Consider the following 18,597-nt stretch of genomic DNA (forward strand, 5'->3'; position numbering starts at 1 on the left):
GCTGGAGGGCTGGCTAGGCCGTGCTGCTCCTCCCAACCATCCACCTTCCCATCGCCGGCTGGGTGCTCGCTGCAGATTCTCGATGCCGGTGAGAACCCATGCCCGCACCCTCCCCCAGGCTGATCCTGCCTGCTTGTGGGGAGGCCAGCAGTCGTGTCCACTCACACAGTGGGACCGACCTTTCTGCAGAATTGCTGTCAAGTGTTCTCCCAGCAGCTGCTTCTCTACACAGGCGATCAGTGGTCTCCTGTAAAATCGCAGAGAGCCAGGTCAGAAACAGGACTGGTCAGCCACAAGACAAGGTGCCCACAGCCCAGCTTCTCACTGGCCCTTTTCAATATTCTAAATGCAACCTGCTCAAGGGCACGGTGGGGCCCGGCAGAGAGCGGGTGCCCAGGGTGACGGCCACGCTGGCTGGCAGCTAGCGCACTGGCTGTGCCCCGGAGCTGCTTCCTGAGCAGCACGTGGGGCCCTAGGCAGGCTGGTCTGCTCTGGGCCAGCCTGGGGCACGCTGCTGTTCCTGACGAGTGGCAGCCTGGGCTGTGACCCTGCTGTGCTGATGGCCTTCTCCCCACACCTCGCTGACCGGGCCCAGGCTCCTCACCCTTGTCTCCTGTGGCAGCCCCAAGACCCACACCCACTTCTGCCTCTTGTTTCCACTAGACAGAATTCTGCGTCTCCTGGATGTCCCCACCCCCACCTGCAGTGCATAAGAGCCACACAGAGCAGGCGCCTAAGGGTCTGGAACTCAGCAGGCGAAACACCACGTCCACATGACACACAGGTCATCTCCTAGTGCTTGTCCATGATCCACAGCTCAACCCCATTTTGGTTCTTTTCAGATCAGAGGGTCTGATCTGATCCTGAGGCTCGTCAACCTTAGGTTTGTTCACTTGAGAGTTGGGAGGAAACTTTGTCACATGCCACCTATGTAAAACTGCGGCAGCCCATGGAGGACGGAGAATGGCTGGGAAGGGGGAGTGCAGGGCGGTGAAGACTCCTGGAGCCTGCTGGCCCCTCTGCCGGCCTCCGGCGCTGCCCCCATCCCTGCCCGTGCTCCTGCAGCTTGGCTCTGGGCAGACGCAGACGTGCCCCCCCCCCCCCCCCCCCCGTGTCCTCTGAACAGGCTACACTGGCTCATGGGTACTTCCTTGGCGCCCTGTCTGCTGGAGACCTTGCTCGTCTCTCCTCCTGCCTGGCCCTCCACCCTGGAGCTGAGTTTTGCACACGTGACCATGTTCACCTCTGCCCCTTCCTGTCCAGTCCTGGGCTCGGTTTCCCTGGAATGGACACCCAGGCCACTCCCCCTTCCCTCGTTACTCCTTGGCCTCAAGAAAGAAACCATGGAAAGAGAAAACAACGTGACCGTTCCATAGTGCACTGCAGTCACGTATGATGTGTGCCAAAAAGTTCAGGGCAAGGGTTTGTTCCGCCACGGGCCCCACTGAGGCGCCTCTCCCTCCACAGGAAGCCAAGTCCTCAGCTGGAATCGCTCCCCGTGGCACTCACTAGTGACAGCATGGCATGGACAGCAGAAGCAAAAGTGTGCCAGGAGTGGGGACCCTCGTGGGGACACTTGTGGGGAGCCAACCCCAGGTAGGAAGGCACCTGACTTCCATGCACAGGGCCCATGAGCAACTCACTGCGTGCTGTGGTCCAGGTACGTGATCACGCGGTCTCCCTCTTCCTCCAGGCGCTTACTCACGTGGTTGAGGTACTCAGGGACCTGCCGAAGGAACACCCAACATATCAGCAGCACAAAGATCCTTGCTTTTACCCAAGAACCCAAACCCTGCTTTCCTTGTAAATTAAGAAGAGTCCGTTCAAGACAAACAAGGACGACTCCAGGGGCCGGGGGCGAGAAGGTCAGCTGGGAGGTGAGCCATCGCCTCAGGAGGCCCAGGCTGCCTGATGTTGCCCTGCCCAGCGTCACTCCCTCCCTGAGGCCCACGGCCTGCAGTGTCATCTGGAAGGAGGGTACTGGGCCTGCCACAACCCTGCACCCAGGCACAGCAGCCAGTAGGCAGCTGACACCCTACATCACGCAGAGGTCTCAGAGGATGCCGTACGTGACCCCAGAGCTGCTGCCAGGCTGTGTCTCACGCGAGGCTCCCCTCCAAAACCAGGCCTGGGATCAGCCAGGGTCTGAGCTGTGCTTTGCAGGTGACACAGGGTGATCAGCCCAGTAGAGTCCCTTAGGGCTCTGCTCATGTATCTGGGAAGCTGGTACTAGTTTTTTTTTTGGTACCAGGGATTGAACCCAGGGGTGTTTAATCACTGAGCCACATCCCAGTCCTTTTAAAAGACTTTATTTGGAAACAGGGTCTCGGGGCTTGGGATGTGGCTCAACTGGCAGCGTGCTCGCCTGGCATGCATGAGGCACTGGGTTCGAACCTCAGCACCACATAAAAATAAAATAAAGATATTGTGTTCACCTAAAAAACTAAAAAATAAACATTTAAGAATAAATAAATAAATAAAGACAGGGTCTCAGTGAGTTGCTTAGGGCCTCGCTAAGTTGCTGAGGTTGGTTTTCAGTTTGGGACCCTCCTCCTCAGCCTAATTAAGCCACTGTAGTTATAGGCATGTGCCACTGTGCCCGGCTATGTAAGGATTGGGGGGAAATTTTTCCCCAATGCTTCCTAGAGATGAAAAACTTTGGATTTTCTTTCCTGTTTAGGATTTACTCATTTTCCCTGATTAAACTTGAGATCCTTTACTATTTCAGGAAATGTCTTGTGGGTTTTACCTGTAGGGGGAAGACAGAAATGCAGTTTCTGAGTGAAGGGAAGGAAAGCAGATCCTCACCAGGATGGGAATAAGCTCACCACTGGGCACTCTGGCCAACCCAGCTCCTCCCCAAGAGAAGGCCCTCGGGGCGGGGGGAGGTGACCCTGAGGCGCTGCCCCAGAGCACAGCTAAAGAGACAGGAGATTCAGAAGCACCCCAGGGTCTCACCTCTCTCTCTTGCATCAATCTTTGACCTTCTGCAGCATATAAACAATTAGTTTCTTCTAAAAATTTCAGCTCAAACGAATCTTTATATACCTAAGAAACAAGAGATTAGTGACCGATTTCAGTGACAAAGCCTCAAGGGCTAGGGACCGCCTCCTGGGGCAGCCCTGGGCCCAGCTGCCCACACCACCTGCGCAGGGCTCCCCAAGTACTGTCTTCCCCTGCGGGCACTAGCCCATTAAAGGGTGTAGCTTTGTCCTTTATAGGGTACTGGCATTTATTTCCACTTTTGTCACCTGATTTTACGATACATTTGCTATAAAAGATAATTATCGTTTTTAACGTATTCACATCTGTCAGTCTTTCTCCAGTGGCTCCTGGTACACGGTCAGCCCGAGTACCACGCCCTCCTTAAAAGTTAATGACCTTCCTCTTCCTGCACAGGGAAGCTCACCTGAAGGTCGGAGAGCATGCCCAGCAGGCTGCGCAGTAGGCTCCTGTCCACGGCCTCACCGCTGCGCTCCCGTTCGATCAGCAGCAGGATCCCATCGATGGTCTTGCTCTGAACCATCTTGTCACTGATGATGTGGTTTCTGAACAGCTCCAACCCCATGTCCCTGGATGATGGTGAAGATACAATAGACTTGGGTCTCGAGCCTCCACTCCAGCTGTCCACAAGCCCTATCAGGGGCTGCTCTTCATGGACCCTTACATTAAAAGCAATTATTTCTGGCCAGTCCAGGATGCCTTGTCTCCTTCCCTACAGGATGCCCATTTCCTGGAAAGGTCAAGCTGACCATCCCAAGTGGAGGTACGGTCTCAGCTCGCGTCTATAGCTGACAGTCCAATCACTGCTGGGCACAACTCCCGGCCCAAGCCCAGCTCAGCTGCTCCTCCTGGGGAGCCTTGGCATTGGACCTGTCCTTTTCCCTCTGCTGACCCGGAGCTCCCTCTCCAGGCACCAGGGCCTTGGTGCTGGGTAGGTCCCTTCCAACAACAGATCTTAAAGTCCTAACTCCTCATCTCACAGCCTGGAATCTGGGGGAGGTGATGCAGCTGCTGGGGTGACCATCCAGACTTGTCTGACACAAACTCTGTACTGTTTCAGAATTCCTAGGGGTCCCTAACTGCTGAACCCCACCGAAGAAGGGGGACAAACTCAGCTACTGGGCTCCAACCATACAACCTACTTCCAGGACAGCAACGGGGCTGTGTGTGAGCACAGGGGTGGTGTGTCCTGCTACAGTGGACAAGGTCGTGAGCCACGTCGGGCCAGAGCCCCCTCCCACCACTGCACAGCACACCAGAGAACTCTCCTGTGCAGTGTGCTACACACCGGGGTCTTTTGTGCACTGGAGAGGAACTGCCTGCGTTGGCTGGAGCAGTGAAGGGCCATGGGCGGCCCACAGCTACTTGGTTTGACTCTGAGCCCTGCTCTTGGCTGTGTGCAGGGAACTTAACCTCTCTGCGCCTTTCTCCTTCACTGTGGAAAGGGGAGTCGATGTGTGAGCTTGTGCCATGGGAGGTGGTACCAGACAGGTGGCCAACGCTCCTCACTAGAGACTGCACTGCAGCCCGAGCACACTCCTCCTGACAGGCCCTGTGCAGAGCCCGCGCAAGTCACCCGGGCTGGACGCCACCAGGCTCCGCCCAGGCCTGCTCTGCTGGGCTTGTTGCTCCGCTCTTCCACCGTCTCAGCTGCAGACTCTTCACCCTGGCTCTTTCTTCAAAGCTCAGGCCCAGGCCATCCTCAGCTGGCCCTCCTGTTGTAGTACTGCCCTCAGGCACCCAGGCACGGGGCCTCTGCTGGCCCGTATGATGGACTAGAGGTTGTTAGCCTGCTTTACACTACAGACATGCTCATGTGACGAGCTATGGTATAAATTACCCACAAATCGAGAGTTCAGCCAGGGATCCTGGCAACTCAGGGCAGGTTACTCCAATTCTCTGTGCCTTAGTTTCCACAGAACAGGGGTGGTAATAGTCATGCCCGGTAGTGCTGGGCACCCCGCTGGAGCAGTGATGCCCTGCACAGAGGAAAAGCTGCCCAGAGTGCCCTAATCACTGCTACCACCCCCATCCCTTCCTGTGCACCCGGCTTTCTTCTGTATAGGGCCCACCATCTCATGGCTCATGTGGACACCTAGTATGAGATGTGGGGGCAGAAGAGTCAGAGGAGTAAAGGAGCAACGGGGAATGGCGCTAAGGAAGGGGAGTGCCTCCAAAGGCAGGCACAGACCCGCAGAACCTCCAATTACGTGAAACACATCAGCAGGCTTGGGGGAAACGCAGCAGTGCGGCCACACCACCTGGACGGGGCGGCACAGCGAGTGACCCCGGGGCAAAGGACAGCAGAGTGCAACGTCACTTTATTGTTAAGTGGGAAAGCAGTGGACTACATCAACAGAGAACAAGGTGACTTGGAGACAGGGCTTGGTTAGACAGGCCTCTGCTTCAAGCTCATCAGTTAGGGAAGCCGAGGGGGGCTCCCACCCTGCACAGCCCCTGCAGGAGGGAGAGGACAAGCAGCAAAGGCAGGAAGGACAGCCCTACACACGAGCAGCCACACCTGTGCCAGGAGGCCAGACCCTGTTGGCGGTGGGGCAGGCCCACGGGGCCCTGGGGCATCATGCCTGGGCAAGTGCTAGCAGCCTTCAGTTTTAGCTGCAAGAACTGCTCCAGGCTCAAGCTCAGGCTGCCAGAGGGAGAAGCCATGTCCCCGAGTCTTCACCCCACAGCAGGCCAGGGGTGAGCCACAGAACCCAAGGCAGGCACGAGGAAGTCCAGGTGCACCTCGCCCTCTCTACTGGTGAAGACCCAGCTGGACTGCGTTTGCATCTGTGACCACGGCTGACCAGGCAGCTAAAGCCAAGGTACGCTCTAGGGCAGTGCACTCACCAGATGGAGGGCAGCAGGGAGTTCTGCAGGACGTAGGTGCGGTCCAGGAACAGGAAGATGCCTCTGACCATGATCTGGGGACCAGAAGAGCAATTGTCCTTCCAGAGCAGACCTCTTGGCACCACCACGTGCGCCACTGTGGAGCTCAATTGCTTCTTGATGGAAAGATGATGCCCCCCCCCCCCCAGGCCTTACTCGCTGAAGTTGACTCTTCCGCTGTGCTTGACCTTGGGTTCTTAATACAACAACCCTGACTGTGGAATTGTGAAGCGGCCTTACGCCTGGTCATCTCCCGCCCGGTGTGACACAGCGCCTGAGACTGCTGGAGGCCCCCAGCTTTCCAGACTAGTTCCTATCCCACTGCGGCAAGGCTCTGGGCACCTGTGCAACCTGACTCCCCAATCAGGTGAGAAGGCTGCCCAGGTCCACCAGCAGGCTTCTGCATCTCGCCCCAGCTCCAGCCCAGAGCAGCACCCCAGGGAGCAGGTACTCAGTCTGCACTAACCCTCGAAGACCCTGGTCCCTCACCAGGTCCCAACAGTCAGGCCACACTAAGTCGCACTAGTCGGTATACCTCAGACTGTCCTCCAGCTCAGGAGAGAGGACACTGCAGCCCCTGGGGGGACCCCAGGAGCCATCCGGCTTCCCCTCCTGGGGGAGGGCAGGGTCCTGCTCACTGGTGCTCCCTCAGGGCTGCGGCAGGGGCCCACACTCACCATCTGTCTGCAGTGGTCCTGCCAGCAGGTGTCCATCTTCTTGAGGAACACAAGGCTGTCCAGTGCGTCTGTGCAGAGGTGCTAAGGAAACCTCCCGGGCACAGCGCCACCTGGGCCCTCCGTACCCACAACTGCCGCCCCAGCCACGCTCTGGCGCTCCTCCCCATGTCCAAGAGTCCATGAGACCCCAAGAGCTGCCCGCCCCTCTGCATGGGCATTCCGGGAGGAGATGCCCTGACCAGACACTGACCTGGGTGCCTGACCTCGACCTCTAGCCTCGCATCTGTGATTTACATTCACCTAGTTCAAGGGACTGTGTGACAGCAGCCCCAAGGAACTGAGGGCAGCACCCCCAAGCCACAAGTATGGCTCATTCACCCACACCAACCCAGGCACACCCTGCAAACCCTCGGCCACAGCCGTCCTCACCCCTGCGCTCCCCTGCTCCCCCTGTCTCTCACCGCTTCCTGCACGGCCTTGCTGGTATGCTCAGGCCCTGCCAGGGGAACCAGGCCACAGGCAGGGAGGCTGGACCACAGCCTCAACCAGCAAACGGCACTTGCTGGGGGCAGCCCTGCTGAGGGTTCTGGGGGCTGGCTGTAGGGGTGCCCGTGCACACCTGGAAGAAGCTGGCAGCTGAGGAGACACTGGTGGGCCTCTTACAGCCTGCAAACACACTGTCTATAGGACCATCAAAGGCCCCAGTCTCAGGGGGAGATCCCGTGCGACCCGGGTCTACACTGTGCTGAGCTCCATACCAAGAGCCCAGGCCTCAGGGGGAGATCCCGTGCGACCCGGGTCTACACTGCGCTGAGCTCCATACCAAGAGCCCCGGCCTCAGGGGGAGATCCCGTGCGACCCGGGTCTACACTGTGCTGAGCTCCATACCAAGAGCCCAGGCCTCAGGGGGAGATCCCGTGCGACCCGGGTCTACACTGCGCTGAGCTCCATACCAAGAGCCCCGGCCTCAGGGGGAGATCCCGTGCGACCCAGGTCTACACTGCGCTGAGCTCCATACCAAGAGCCCCAGCCCTCTCTGGTTCTCTCTCCTCTCGCCAGCCGGCTCCTCCCTCTGAACTGGGAACCCGCTCCAAAGTGTTCCTGGTCTCTCCGTAGCAACAGGCTGGTCACACGGTCGTGCCACCCACTCCTGTCCAGGAACAGCCCAGCACACACCCCAGGCACTTAGACGTCCTGCCGAAAAGGCCCACCCTGTGCTGTCTGCACTCAGAGGCTGACCCTCTGCCACAGGTCAGAGCCCTGGCTTTCGGGGTCCCTACCTTGGTGTCACCTTCTATGGCTCCCACTCCTGACCTCTGCTGGGGGTCTTGTCTCCTGGGCAGGCCTCTGCACAGGTGCCTGGGACCTCCATCTCCTCTCTCACAGGGGGTCCAATGTCACCCACCCTCAGCGCGGCCACCAGGCACTCTGGCTGCAGAGCTCACAAGGACATCTGTGGCAGGAATGCCTATTGTCATGCATCTGTCACCTCAAGGGACAGAATCCCACTCCACTCAGACCTTTCCCAGGGCCTTGCCAGATGCTGGCAGGTGACGCCCTTTCAGAAATGGCTGGCTTGGTGCCCCGGGCCTGTCACTGGCCCCTCGTTTGTCTTTGTTCTGCAAAGCGATCCTCACAGGGCAGTCTGACCCCATTTGTGTGTGTGTGTGTGTGTGTGTGTGTGTGTGTGTGGTCCTAGGGATGAGACCGGGGGCACTTTACTACTGAGCTGCATCCCCGGCCCTTAAACTTGTGATCCTCCTGCCTCGGCCTCCCAAGGTGCTGGTACTGCAGGTGTGCGCCATCATGCCTGGCTCTCTGTCAGCTACTCATGTCATGGATTTCAGTCCAGCTCCTCCAGTGCACTCCTGGTTGGTCCCACCCATAACCTCTATCACAGCCCCAAAGCACTAGGCGTGCCCTCCGCACTCTGCCTTCTGTTCCATCCTGCTGTCCAGGGTGCTGCCCAGCGCAGTGCTGTCCTGACGCCCAGGACTGACTGTGTGACCCTAAGACGCCACACAGCTAGGAGGATACTGCATGTGGAGTGTCTTCTGTCCTCTGCTGTGGAAACAGTGGGGAGTCTCACACCACGGGTTTGTCACAGCACCAGAGGAGATACTGGCCCTGGCTCTACCACAGGTCTGCAGCCCATGCACTGTCAGTGGGCATCAGGCAGGACAGTCACTTTCTACTTTCCAGAATGAGTACAAGAAGCCGGAAGCCAGCACTTGTTGAGTAACTGAATGAACGGACACTTCAGTCAATCACGGGGCAGGATTCACTGGCGGGGGGGGGGGGGGATCTGAGCAGGTAATCAAGAAGGAGTTTTCAAGCAAACTGGGAGTGGGGGAGAGAAACCCAGCAGGTGATGTGCTGGCACGCTCGTGGCTGCAGCTGGCTCCTAAGGCAGATATCCCTACGGGCGGGGCTCGAGCAGGGGGCGCTCTGCACCCACAGGTGTGTCCTGAGATGTCTGGGCACTGGCAGGTTCCCAATCGCACAGTTTCCTTATCCTGCACATGCTCACAGTCAGCAGCACGGAGCCCTGTCAAAGTTTGGTGGAGGCGTACACAACAGCTGCAGGAGAGTTCAACACCCACGCTGACAGCCAGGCAGTCCCTGCCTAAGTGGGGGCACCTGGTCCTGGATGCCAGAGCCTCAACATCCAACCAACGAGGCTGCCCTGAAGTCGCCCCACCCACCCAAGATGAGGGCCAAGGGCCAAGGATCCCCTGAGCCAAAAGAACTGAAAAGTGGGGGTCCCAGACCCTCCTTCTACAGGTGGAGACGGGGCCCAGGAACATGAAGACACAGCCTGTGCAGTGACGGAACCTGCGTGCCCACGTGGCCCAGCAGAGGGAGTGGCTGGGACCTCCTCACAGACGCCCTCCCGGTCCACAGCGCGAGCCTGGTGACACCTTCCCCTGGACTCGAGACCCATGGACATCACCCTGCATGGCCTCCACTGTATGAGGTGCAGCCCTGGTGGGACAGAGGCCGCACATGACCATCCTGTGAGAAGCCACCTGCAGCTGGGAGTGCCCAGCCAACACCAGCAGGAAAGCTGGGCCTTGGTCAGACAGGGCTGAGTGCCCCCCAACCCCTGGACCAGCCTCACGATTCCTGGGCTTTGGCCTCAAGAGTGAGCATAGGAGCCGGTGTCTGAGCTGTCCTGTCCTGGGATTCGCTGCACATCCCATGAAACCAGGACAGGTGGCTTTCACAGAGCCAGGAACAGAATCAACACTGAGACGCTTCCAGAACTTTCCCTAAACACTTCAACCAGGCACAGGCACAATGAATAGGCTGCTTTCCACTCCTACCAGCAAAGCAGAAGCTAAAACAAATGTCAGCTTTCTGCTTTCTGCATGAAGGGCCCTTGAGTGCTGTGGTTCTGACCTGAAGGACATGCACCAGTTCTCAATCCCATCAATCCGGCCTTAAAGACTTAGGTAACGAACAGCCGCCTCACAAGCCACAAAAGGATATTCTCTGAAGGGGAGGATCTGAGCCTGGACATGGTCCTCGCAGACCTGGCGCAGCTGCTTGTAGAGCGTGGCGGAGACTTTGTGAGAGCAGAGGTTCTCCACAGCCTGCAGGAGGGAGCAGTCATCACTGGCAGGAACAGCAGCTTGGCTGCAGCCATCACCCCTTGTGCCCAGGGGCCACGCAGGGCCCTTGCTGCTCCTGCTGTATCTGCTGAGCCTGGCTGCAGTCGGTCTCCAGGGAGCCTGGGGCAGGCGTGGTCCCACAGCCGCATCCTGGAGGCTCTGCTCCCTGGGCCTGCAGTGTGTGCCCTGCCCAGGGACCGCAGCAGAGGGGCCTTCCCCTCCCCCGGAGGAGCTCCCAGAGGACTCCTGAGCCATGTGGGCCAGGCCAGCAGCCCTCCTTCGCCCTCTGTGGCTCCACGTGCACTTCAGCAAGTTCTGTCTTAGTGAAGAAACAGGCAACTTTTTGAGACAAATTTTTTTCTTCAAATATTTCTATTCACTTCAAGGAATGTTTGTACTGTTTTTTTGTTTGTTTGTTTGTTTCTTTTTTTTTTTTTTTTGATACTGAGGGTTGAACACATGAGCGCTTAAGCACTGAGCCCCATCCCTAGCCCTTTGGATTTTTTTAAATTTGAGACAGGGTCTTGCTAAGTCACTGAGGCTGGCGTTGAACTTATAACCCTCCTGCGTCAGCCTCCCAAAGCACTGGGGTCACAGGTGAGTACCAGCACACCTGGCTAACACGTGTGCATTCTTACCAGTTCTAACAAAGCCTCCTTCACATCTCACGTACAGATCCAGAACCTCACCTGATTCAAATGTGGAAGATCATAAACAGAAACACATGTTTTTAACCACACCTGGCTAACACGTGTGCATTCTTACCAGTTCTAACAAAGCCTCCTTCACATCTCACGTACAGATCCAGAACCTCATCTGGTTCAAATGTGGAAGATCATAAACAGAAACACATGTTTTTAACCACACCTGGCTAACACGTGTGCATTCTTACCAGTTCTAACAAAGCCTCCTTCACATCTCACGTACAGATCCAGAACCTCATCTGGTTCAAATGTGGAAGATCATAAACAGAAACACATGTTTCTAACCACACCTGGCTAACATGTGTGCATTCTTACCAATTCTAACAAAGCCTCCTTCACATCTCACGTACAGATCCAGAACCTCACCTGGTTCAAATGTGGAAGATCATAAACAGAAACACGTGTTTTTAACCACACCTGGCTAACACGTGTGCATTCTTACCAATTCTAACAAAGCCTCCTTCACATCTCACGTACAGATCCAGAACCTCATCTGGTTCAAATGTGGAAGATCATAAACAGAAACACGTGTTTTTAACCACACCTGGCTAACACGTGTGCATTCTTACCAGTTCTAACAAAGCCTCCTTCACATCTCACGTACAGATCCAGAACCTCATCTGATTCAAATGTGAAAGATCATAAACAGAAACACGTGTTTCTAACCAAGTAGTTTTCAATCATTTGAAAGGACAGGATATAAAGAATTGAGACACAGCAGAAAAAGAATCTGAATTTAACTAAAACATAATGTTTTCCTGGGGAAAAAATGTAAAGTGCCATCAAAACACCCACAGTAGTAGTGCTGACTCCAACACTTAACATCAGCACTGCCAGACACCGTACTAACCACATCGAGGGCACTGATCACCACCGTGCAGGACAGGAACATTCACAACTGCTCTAGAGTGCCAACGGCTAAACGTCGGAACAAGGAGTTGGTACACTTCCCCTACGATCTGTCTTAGCGTAGAAGTAAGGGTTCCCACCCCCACTGCACCTCGCAGTCCCCAGCTTTCCCCACTCCTCCTGCCGTGTCTGTGACTCAGTCCCAGGTCTCCTGGGACCTTCTTCCTGAGAACCCCCATGGCTGTGGGCAAGCTCTGCTCCAGCGTCAGTCACCAGTGGTTCCCACAGACACAGCTGCCACAGACTGCAACGACCAAGACGGGCTGCATGACTGTCCTTCACGGAAGAGCTCCTGGCCAGGATGTCTTCTGAATGCCCCTCCGGAGCTGGAGCCTGTTTCCCCACGCCGGTCCCCACGCCGGCACGCTGTCACTGCAGACTGAAGGCTGACTCAGCCCACACTACTCACAGGAAGCACTCTGGATGAACCTTGGTTTTACTACTGAGGATCTGGGGACCTCTCAAGGGAGGCAGTCAGCCCTGAGGGAGCACAGGTTTGTAGGGGTGCCGAGTCCTGACCCAGTCTTCCTGTGATAGCGGGCCTGGGTCTCCTCCTGCTCATCAGTCCCGCCCTGGCAGGGGTCCTGGAAGCTCCTTCGCTGTTCTCCTGTGCAGCACAGTGCAGGAGCCTGCCCTCCGCAGGAGTTTTCTTCATTTTCTCAAGTAGTGATTTCCAAGGGCCTTCTTGGGATGCAGGTGGCCCCTGCTCTGACGAGGCTTTGGGTTGGCATGCTGCTGCTGCTGCTGCTGGCACCTTGAAGCACCCAGCGGCTCTCCTCTCCTCTCTGCCCAGCAACGTCTCTCAAGCACAGGCTGTGCAGCAGGCTGTGCCAGGGCCAGGAACACGCTGGCAAGCACAGACATGGCCCCACACACTGCCTTCCTGCTGCCCAGACGTCACTCAAGTGTCCACTGCCACAGAAGCGAAGCACCTCCCTGAACCAGCACCCAGCCCAGGCAGGGCCCCAGTGAGAATGGCAGGCTGTGGGCAGAGCCTCCTGCATCCATCACACCTGGGCACCCAGTGGTGGGAGGGAGCTGTGGGCAGGGCCCTCTGCACCCATCACACCTGGGCACCCAGTGTGGGAGGGAGCTGTGGGCAGGGCCCCCTGCACCCATCACACCTGGGCACCCAGTGTGGGAGGGAGCTGTGGGCAGGGCCCCCTGCACCCATCACACCTGGGCACCCAGTGTGGGAGGGAGCTGTGGGCAGGGCCCCCTGCATCCATCACACCTGGGCACCCAGTGTGGGAGGGAGCTGTGGGCAGAGCCCCCTTCATCCTCTCACCTGGGCACCCAGTGGTGGGAGGGAGCTGTGGGCAGGGCCCCCTGCACCCATCACACCTGGGCACCCAGTGTGGGAGGGAGCTGTGGGCAGGGCCCCCTGCATCCTCTCACCTGGGCACCCAGTGTGGGAGGGAGCTGTGGGCAGAGCCCCCTTCATCCTCTCACCTGGGCACCCAGTGGTGGGAGGGAGCTGTGGGCAGGGCCCCCTGCACCCATCACACCTGGGCACCCAGTGGTGGGAGGGAGCTGTGGGCAGGGCCCCCTGCATCCTCTCACCTGGGCACCCAGTGTGGGAGGGAGCTGTGGGCAGAGCCCCCTTCATCCTCTCACCTGGGCACCCAGTGGTGGGAGGGAGCTGTGGGCAGGGCCCCCTGCACCCATCACACCTGGGCACCCAGTGGTGGGAGGGAGCTGTGGGCAGGGCCCCCTGCATCCTCTCACCTGGGCACCCAGTGTGGGAGGACACGGGCTTGTGTGTGAACACTCAGGGGCAAAGCTGAGGGCAGGCAGGACACCACCACAGCCCCCAAGTGTCTGGGAAGTAAGCACAATGGCAAACAGGCCCCGTCACCCTGGCCCAGCAAGGGTGCCCTGTGGGGGAGCGAACCCCACACCCACTGTCTGACAGCCTCTCATGGACACTGCGGTCCTGCCTACTGCTCGCTGCAGCAGGCCAGTACACACTCACCCTTGGAGGGACGGCTGCTCCCAGCATGTCATCCCTGCAGGTTCCTGCCCGGAGGGGCAGGTGGACAGGCCAGTGCAGAGTGGCTGGAGGTGACATCCTTTCTGTTAGGCCTGAGGACTGGAGACGGTCCATTCTCCCTTGTTTTTTATCAACTTACAATCGAATCCACTCTTGAGTCATGTGTTTCTGTTTCCAACCAGCCCATCCAGTCATGTGCCCATCTGTCCACCACGCTATGGCTTTCCACCTCAGTCTTTGCAATCCTTCACTAAGAGCTGTCCATGCCAGCACTTCCCAACTCCCGCCCTGCCCAGAAGATGGGGCCAGCTCCCTCAGAGCTGTCGCCAGGGCTCCTGTCCAGTCAGAGCCAGCCCGAGGCCTCCCTCCTCAGCTCTGGGGAGCACTGCCTGCATTTCCCATAGGCCTTCTTCAGCAGGGAGTTGTGGATCCCACCAGGTCTTCAAGAGCAAAGGTAGAAGATCTAGGCCTTCCAAGAACCTCAGAGCCCCTCGGATGGATACGTGGTGAGGGCCTGTCTCCTCTCCTTCCTCCAGCAGACAGAAACAGAGCAGACAGGGCCTCAGCTGCAGGCTTGTGTCTCTGCCGGGCCAGTGTAGACTAGTGCTTCTCTGCAGGGCTGACCACCACCATGTGACCACAAGTCCCATGTGAGCCTGCTGGACTGCACACACCCTGGAGTGTGACATCCCGCCTCCGTGAGGGAGTCCGTGATGACGTTTTGGGGTATGCATTCCCAGCCCTCAGAACTTCAAACTGAAACCCAGGACACCTGGAGATGATGCTCATGACAATGTCTCTGATTACTGTTCCGTCACTGCTCAGGAGGCATGGCAAAGGACTTCCATGGTGTGAGGAGAAGACACTGGGCAGCCCGTACCAGGTGGCTGCCCTGGAGAGCGGCAGCCTCAGCTAGAAGCTATGGTATTTATTAAACCAGAGCCTGTGTGTGCTCAGATACTTGGTGGGATTCTTGCTTCTGGCCCAGGGCAGTAAGTGAAAGCAGTCACTTGGCCAGAATCAAGGGACTGGACCAACGCTTCTGCTGAAATAAATGAGACAGAATACAAAGCGCTGGATTCTGGGCCATAAAACACAGTGACCTCCGAGAGGTGGAGTCAGGCCCCAACTGCTCTGCTTCCTGTCGGGAGTTCCCAGATGAGGGCCCTGAGAGGAGAGGTGTGGCCAGAGGCTCTGGAGATGAGCAAGGAGATCTCCAGGGTCCCAAATGTTGGTCAGGGTCTGGCCCTGGGGTGAGGAAACTACCCAGCCCAGGAAAGACCATCTAGAAGATGCAAGCAGCAGCCCTGAGAGCAGCTTCCCTCCAGCCGGAGTGAAGCCACCTGGCCTCAGGGGTGAATCAGGAGAACACAACACTGCTCTGGCCAGGCCTAACAAATCCTGGAAGTCAGACTCACAAAGACCAGCTTCCAAATAACTTAACTCTGTCAGAACCAAGGCAAAAAATATTTTTAGGAATATAAAACTAATCCAGAGCACCAGTTACAACTCATGTCTGACACCCAATCAAAGATGACCAGATGCGAAAGAAGTAGGAAAGTAAGCTAGTGGGGGAAACCAGCCAGTCCACCCAGCTCAGAACAGACCGGAAGACAGAACAGGCAGTGAGGCCAACTAAACCCCACGTGTCCCAGGTTGAGCAGAAACACAGCAGATACAGGAAGGTTCAAACCGAGTGGGGAGTGGAAATGTGGGGTATCAGCAATGGAGGTGCTGCACAAGACCAGGACCCTGAAGAAGCGGCAGCAGGCGCAGCAGTGAACCCAGGCACCGACTGCAATGAGAGCCAGACCTCCCACCAGGAGTCCTCTCTGACACCCAGGGAAGAAATGACCCTTCTGCACCAATGCCCAGGAGGCAGAGTGGAGAGAACATTTAACTGCTGAGGCCAGCATCACTCTTCACACCAAAACTGGACAAAGATACAAGAAGAAAACAACACATCCGTGTCCCTGCGAACACAGACACAAAAGTCAACAAAACGTTAGCAGAGCTAACCCATCATCATGCAAAAACAGATAACACATCCGGTCCACATATGCAACCCGGAAAACAAGACTGGCTGTATGTTAGGAAAAACATCGACTAACGTACTGACTAAGAAACAGAGATTCTACCATCCCTCAAGAGATGTGGAAAAAACTCCCAGGAAACTGAGAGAGAAGGGAACCTCCTCGTCTCGGAGCCTGGCCCTCACAGGCCAAGGGGGAAAGCTTCCCAAGACCAGGAGACTGCCTGTCCCCAGGCCACTCCCCTCCTGTGCAGGTTCCAACAGGACAGTGAGGTAAGGAGAGGATGGAACAGGCATGCAGATGACAAAGGAAAGCAAAACCAGCTCCACTCAGACAAGACAGCGTGTGTGCAGAACAGAAGGTACAGAAAACCCATAGAAGCACACGATGTTGGCGGAAAGCAAGACCAGATCCAAAAACCACTACATGACAGTGAGAACCCGAAGCTGACATTTAAAATGCTATTATAATACCATCAAAATGTGAAACAGTTAGGAACAAATTTCACAAAAGATGAAAGTCCTGCACTGCATCTAGGAAATACTGAGAAATGAAAAAAGACCTTAGAAATACACGAAGCCCCATCCCTATGGTTGACAGTTAAGATGCCAATTCTCTCCATATTGATCTACAGATTACTTGTTAACTCAACCAAAATCTTAGCAGACTTGTTGGTAGAAATTGGAAAATAGAAAACTACAATTCATGAAACGCCAAGGACCCAGAGCAGCCACCTCTTCCCACTCATCATGCCCGATCCAGACAAAGGCATCTGAGAAGGCACTCACAGCAACTGGGGGCAAGGGCCAGCTGTCTACGGGCAGTGCCAGCAGGAGCAGACGTCTGCAGGGCACGCCATGTGTGGCTTTAGCCTCACAGACACACAGAAAACCATGAGCCCAGACGTACACCCCAGCACTGAGTGTCACAGGAGAACACCTCGTGGTGTTACACTAGACAGAGAGTCCTCAGACCCAGGAGCCCATCACAAACAGATGAGGACCAGCAGGCATGACGGGCTCAAACTCGACAACCCCTGCTCTTCAGGGAGCATGGCAAGGGGATGGGGCAAGCCACATGCTGGGAAGAAGCCTATGACACTGAGCCCGCACACTCAATAAGAAAAACATCCCAGCAAAACATGACCAAGAGATCTGAGGAGACACTTTATCAAAAATGATATAAGCAATGGCAAAAAAAAAAAAAAGAAAAAAACCACGAAAAGATGCTTATATGAGTAGGGAAATGCAAATCAGAACCACTGGGAACCTAATGCACCTCTGCGAACACTGAGACCAGAGTCGTCCCATGTACACCTGGAACTCACAGGCTGCGGGGAGGGCACAGGTGCAGACACCTGAAAAGCAGGTTTCTTTCAGACATGTACTTCCTGTGTTGGCCAGACACCTGGAGAGAGAGCCAATCAGTGACTGCCAAGGGTTTCTAAGTTGCTGAGGGTCTTGCTATGTTCTCCAGGTTGGCCTCCAATTTGTGATCCTCCTGTCTCAGCCTCCCAAGCCGCTGGGAGTACCCACTTGGGCCACCATGCTCAACTGAACCTGTTTGACTGCAGTCTGTCAACATGTAGGCAGGTGTGGAATGTTCACTTCTGGCAATATGCAGGTACTCAAACAATTTTGGATCTTGGAAACTTTCAGATTTTTGGATTAGAGATGCTCAACCTCTAATTTTCTTGGGTGGTGGGATAGGGGATAAAACTTTTCTTTTTTTGTACTTTATGATTTTTGTGATGTCCTCACTTGTAATAACCCACACACAAAAATGTTAAAACTCAAGGCTCTTAATAGAAATAGTTGCATGATCTATCGTTACATAAAAAGTAGACATTAGGCTACTTGATCCTCATTCTGTAAAATCATGTCATCAAAAAAGCGTGATTTGTGTGAAACATCCAAAGGGCTGTGCCTCTGGCCATTTTTCCCTACTTAGAGATGGGACGTCCTACTTGAAGTGTAACAAAGTAAGTTTGCAAACCTTATTTCCCACCGTTCGGCACCAAGCGCTGGGGAAGAGGCGAGGGTCACTCCGCTCGCAGCGCGAGGAGCGGGGCAGCCACCACCCGCCGCCCGCCCGCCTGGTCCCCCAGGGCCCGCCACCCGACCCCCCGCGGCGCCCCGCCGGCCTCACCTGGTACAGCTCCTCCAGGTTGTACCTGATGGACGTGCTGCCCTGGATGGCCCTCACCGCCTCGTGCAGCTTCCGCCACGTGTCCTGCGTGTAGTTGTCCGGCAGCCGCGGCCTGTCTGTGGAAGAGGGGGTCAGCGGGCGGCGGCGCCGGGGAGCCGCGGCGGGCCGGCCCGGGCCGGGCTGGCGGCCCGGGAGGCCGAGGCCGCGACCGAGGCCGAGGCCGAGGCCGTGTCCGCGCGCGCCGCCGCCCTCGCCCGCCGCGCACCCACCTCGGAAGTTCTTGATGACCAGCTTCCTGGAGCCGCCCGCGCCCCCCGGCTTGGCGGGGCCGCCGGCCAGCGCCGCCGGCTTGGTGAGGCCGTTGGTGCGGCCCACGAGCGCCGAGACGCTGCCCTTCCGCGGGCCCTCGTCCGCCATGGCTGGGCCGGACGCCGCCCCGCCCCGTGCGCGCCGGCTCCTCCTCCGCCCCGGCGCCCCGTCCCTGCGCGCCCGGCTCTTCCTCCGCACCGGCGCCGGTCCGTGCGCCGCGACCCCCGCCACTGCGCCCGCGCCGCCCGGGCTCAACCGCCGCCGCGCCCGCCCCTGCTGGGGCGCGCGGACCTCCCCATTGAGGGCTGGGGCGCGCGG

General features: G+C 57.0%; 1 protein-coding gene across 1 annotated transcript in view; it reads right to left on the reverse strand.

Annotated features, from left to right (window-relative positions):
- Nucleotides 1-18,594, reverse strand: part of CUL4A (cullin 4A) — a 30,812-nt gene extending 12,218 nt beyond the window's left edge. The window contains exons 1-9 of the mRNA XM_081310410.1: nt 18,240-18,594; nt 17,971-18,086; nt 10,061-10,165; nt 6,570-6,638; nt 5,854-5,927; nt 3,410-3,572; nt 2,959-3,048; nt 1,644-1,726; nt 180-247 (exon numbers count right to left, since the gene is read on the reverse strand). Of these exons, the coding sequence (XP_081166536.1) occupies nt 180-247; nt 1,644-1,726; nt 2,959-3,048; nt 3,410-3,572; nt 5,854-5,927; nt 6,570-6,638; nt 10,061-10,165; nt 17,971-18,086; nt 18,240-18,387 (916 nt within the window). The 5' untranslated portion in view covers nt 18,388-18,594. The remainder of the gene's footprint in view (nt 1-179; nt 248-1,643; nt 1,727-2,958; nt 3,049-3,409; nt 3,573-5,853; nt 5,928-6,569; nt 6,639-10,060; nt 10,166-17,970; nt 18,087-18,239) is intronic.
- Nucleotides 18,595-18,597: the final 3 nt, after the last annotated feature.

This window comes from Spermophilus citellus (genome assembly GCF_964194105.1).
Source record: "Spermophilus citellus genome assembly, chromosome: 1".
Lineage (NCBI taxonomy): Eukaryota > Metazoa > Chordata > Mammalia > Rodentia > Sciuridae > Spermophilus > Spermophilus citellus.